At 45.9% G+C, this 4,150-nt stretch overlaps 1 protein-coding gene across 1 annotated transcript in view; it reads left to right on the top strand.

Annotated features, from left to right (window-relative positions):
- Window positions 1-711: 711 nt before the first annotated feature.
- The window catches only part of TM4SF5 (transmembrane 4 L six family member 5), a 22,188-nt gene continuing 18,749 nt past the window's right edge, over window positions 712-4,150 (top strand). Inside the window, exon 1 of the mRNA XM_007952360.1 lies at window positions 712-903. Within this exon, the coding sequence (XP_007950551.1) occupies window positions 712-903 (192 nt within the window). The remainder of the gene's footprint in view (window positions 904-4,150) is intronic.

Raw genomic sequence — 4,150 nt, forward strand, 5'->3', positions numbered from 1 at the left:
TAAACAATGAGGCCACCATACATACATCTACTTAGTGCTTCCTAATTTACAAAGTACTTATCACATCATCCCAACTTAATCTGCATAACCAGCTCTTGAGGCAAGTGGCATCATTATACCCATTATACAGATGAAGCAACTGAGACTTAGAGACATTAATGGCATGGTTAAGCCATAAAGCAGGTAAGGAACCACCAGAGGGACTATGGAGAGGTGTGTGCAAAAAAAAAAGAGGAAGAATGTACTGACCCTAGGCAACTTCCTTTGTGTGACAAGCTCCTCCACCTCCTCCACCACATCCTACCCTACCCTCCCAGGCTGCAGCCCCTCCACCTTCACCCCTTGGGCATATGTGCCTCCTGCTACTCTCACTTATCATTTGGATCCTTCCAGTTTCTGCCACACCTCTTCTTCAACCTTTGTTCCTCACTCCAGTCTTGTTTCCCTCTGGCCCAGGGAACCTTGGACTCACTTTTATTCACTGCCTGCCCTTCAAGAGGAGCTCTGGTGCGGTAGTGCCTAAGGCATTTGACTGCTAACCAGAAGGTTGGTGGTTCAAACCCACCAGCAACTCCTCAGAAGGAAGACCGAACAATCTACTTCTGTAGAGATACCACGTCAGAAACCCAAGGAGGGGTCACTATGAGTCAGAACCGACTTGATGGTGAGTTGTTTTTATTTTTTATTTTTTCCCTTCAAGACCACCTGGCCATGTGCATAGGAAACTGTGCCCACTGCATGAGGGATCTGATGGTCTGCATCATAGCCAACACACTCCTGCTGGTGCCTAATGGCAAGAGTGAGTGGACCAACCACCTCAGCTTGCACATCTGCTTCATGGCAGGCTTCACTGGCAGGAGCTTGGTGGTGACAAAGCTGGCGAGGGAGATGGGCCAAGGGCGGGTGCCATTCTAAGAAGTTCTGAACTAGGGAAGGAGAGAGAGGGGTAAAAACAGATGCCAGGGAAGAGATGGCATGGCTTCGTGGGGACTCCTGACCTCCCTCTATACACACACACACACACACACACATCCTCTATCCACCAGTGAGAAATCTGTAGAATGTCCTGGAGCAGAGCCTCAGGGTTTTGACCTGAATGTCTGAGCAGAGGAAGGAAGAAAACCTCACTGCTGTGAATGGCTCCCCTTCTCCATAATGGAGCATGACCTACCTGTTCCCCACCCCTGCTACAGTAGGATAGACACTGGGTACACCTCCCTACAAAGGGTGAGGCAGAAGGAACAGCTGGCTGTGTGGAGGTTATCAGGGCAGGGCAATAATGAGTATAGGGGTGGGGCAGTGAACATGTCTGGATCCAGAAGCGACATCACAGGTTGGTACTTCTCCCTATCAGCTATATCACCCTCCCTCTCCTCCACGTCCATTCACTCTCAGCCCACATTTCTGGATGCCTGCTCTGTGCTCCTGAGTCCTGGGGTGGCACAAACGTTAATGCATTCAGCTGCTAACCAAAGGTTGGTGGTTTAAATCCAACCAGAAGAATCTTGGGAGCTCTGGTGGCATAGTACCTAAGAGGTTTAATTGCTAACCAGAAGCCTAGCGGTTCAAACCCACCAACCACTCCTCAGAAGGAAGACTGGGCAATCTACTTCCATAGAGATACCACCACAGAAACCCAAGGAGGGGTTGCTATCAGAAGAAAGGCCTGGTGATCTACTTCCAAAAAATTAGCTATTGGAAACCCCATGGATTCTTTAGAGAGAGAGAAAAACTAATTATCAACTTTATATGGAAAGGAAAGAGACCCCGGATAAGTAAAGCACTACTAAAGAAGGACAAAGTTGGATGCCTCACACTTCCTGATCTTAAATCCTACTATACAGCGATGGTAGTTAAAACACCCTGGTACTGGTACAACAGACACAGAGACCAATGAAACAGAATTGAGAACTCAGAAGTAAATCCATCCACCTATGGACAGTTGATCTTTGACAAAGGGCCAAGACTTATTTAAAAAAAAAAAGGGGGAAAGATAGACTTTTTAACAAACGGTGTTGGCAAAACTGGATATCCATTTGCAGAAAAATGAAACAGGACCCATCTCTCACACCACATACAAAAAACAAACTCAAGTTGGATCAAAGACCTGTGCAAAAAGGACGTGGATGCAGCATCTTCTGACCTCCTTTAATCTAACGAGGGGAAAAAAAGTCACCATCAAAAGCCCAAGGCTTATTCCTATGAAGCCAGACATACTGACACCCTCCAACCTTTTTACTAATGCCGACACCAGCCATCCCTCCCATGGCACTCACTACTTCTCTGCTGGGTTCGATAATTCATTACAATGGCCACACAGAACTCACTAACAATACTCACAATTATGGGGTTTATTAGGGAAGCAATAGGCTACCATTCAGGTTCAGGAACACGCTCAGGAAACAGTTTTTCAATCAGGACAGTCTCCCCTCTGCTATGTTCTCATGCTCACCTCTCCGGCCCTTAATCTCTCGGCCTGGCCTCTGCCTTGCTTGGGCAAGGGTTACAATGCTCTTTTAGCTCTGCTGACAGGTACAACTAGGTGCACCCCACTCTACCAGCAAGCATCCTACCCAAAGGCACTCAGCTTTCTCGCTCTGTAGGCCAGGCAAGCCCGCTTCTCTGTCTCATGCCTTTTGGTTCTATTGCCACCATCTCTCAGCTGGGCACCTCTGTAGAGGCGTCTCTGCCAAGGAAGTCTAGCACAGGGATCTCAGGTCTAAAGACACGCTCCACTCCAACTCTAGCTCTTCTCTCTTGATGGCAGTGAGATCCCCCTTTCTCCAGGAAGGCTCATTTTAAACCTAGCAGAATGACAAAACTAACAAATCCCCACATTAGAGTTCTATACACCTTATTGTGGGACCACAGGAGTAGCAAGATCCAGGTAAGGGGCGGGAGGCAAGGCAGACCCTAGCCCCCTAGAGCCAGGAAAAGGAGGGAGCAGCCAGGGACCACAAAGTGGCAGGTACCAGGTAAGAATTAGGTAAGGGGAGGGCACAGGGGTTTCCAACAGCTAAGGGAGACAAACTTGTCTGTCAGTTTGTCATCCTGTGGTGCCTGTATGTTGCTGTGAGGCTTGAGGCTGTGCCACCACTGTTTCAGACGCCAGCAGAGTTCCACATGGTGCACAGGTTTCAACCCAGCTTACAGATTAAGACAGACTAGGAAGAAGGAGGAGGCCATCCACTTCTCAAAAATTGGCCAGGGAAAACCTGATGAAAAGCAGAGAAACACTGTCTGATACATTACTGGGAAACTTTATGAATAGCTTGTAAACATTGTCCAACATAGCGCAGGAAGACAAACCCCTTGGGTTGGAAGGTACTCACAATAGGACTGGGAAAGAGCTGCCTCATCAGAGTAGATTCAACCATAATGATATGGATAAAGTAAGTCTTTCAGGACTTCCATGTACTGATGTCAAAATGAAATGGAAATGTCAAAAATGTCAAAATATCAAGAATGAAATAGAACACATAAAGATTGATATCCTAGGCATTAGTGAGCTGATATGGGTCAGTTTTGGCCATTTTGAATCAGACAACCATATGCTCTATTAGGCTGGGAATAACAAATTGAAGAAGAATGACATGGCATTCATCATCACAAAGATGTTTCAAGATCTGTCCTGAAGTATAATGCTGTCAGTGATAGGATTATATCCATACATCTACAAGGAAGACCCATTAATACTACTATTATTCAAATTTATCCACCAAACACCAAAGCCAAAGATGAGAAAATTGAAGATTTTTTTACCAACTTCTGCAGTCTGAAATTGGCCAAACATGCAATCAAGATGTGTTGCTTATCACTGGCGACTGGAATGCAAAAGTTGGAAACAAAGAAGAATCACCAGTAGTTGGAAACTTTGGCCTTGGTGACAGAAATAACACTGAAGATTGCATGATAGAATTTTGCAAGACCAAAGACTTATTCATTGCAAATACCTTTTTTCAACAACATAAACGGTGGCTATACACGTGGACTTCGCCAGATGGAGTACACAAGAATCAGATTGATTACATCTGTGGCAAGAGGCGATGGAAAAGTTCAATATCTTCAGCCAAAACAAGGCCAGGAGCTGATTGTGGAACAGACCATCAACTGCTCATATACAAGTTCAACTTGAAGTTGAAGACAATTA

This window comes from Orycteropus afer, unplaced genomic scaffold (genome assembly GCF_000298275.1).
Source record: "Orycteropus afer afer isolate SDZICR_OR568_19922 unplaced genomic scaffold, OryAfe1.0 scaffold00330, whole genome shotgun sequence".
NCBI classification, from domain to species: Eukaryota; Metazoa; Chordata; class Mammalia; order Tubulidentata; family Orycteropodidae; genus Orycteropus; species Orycteropus afer.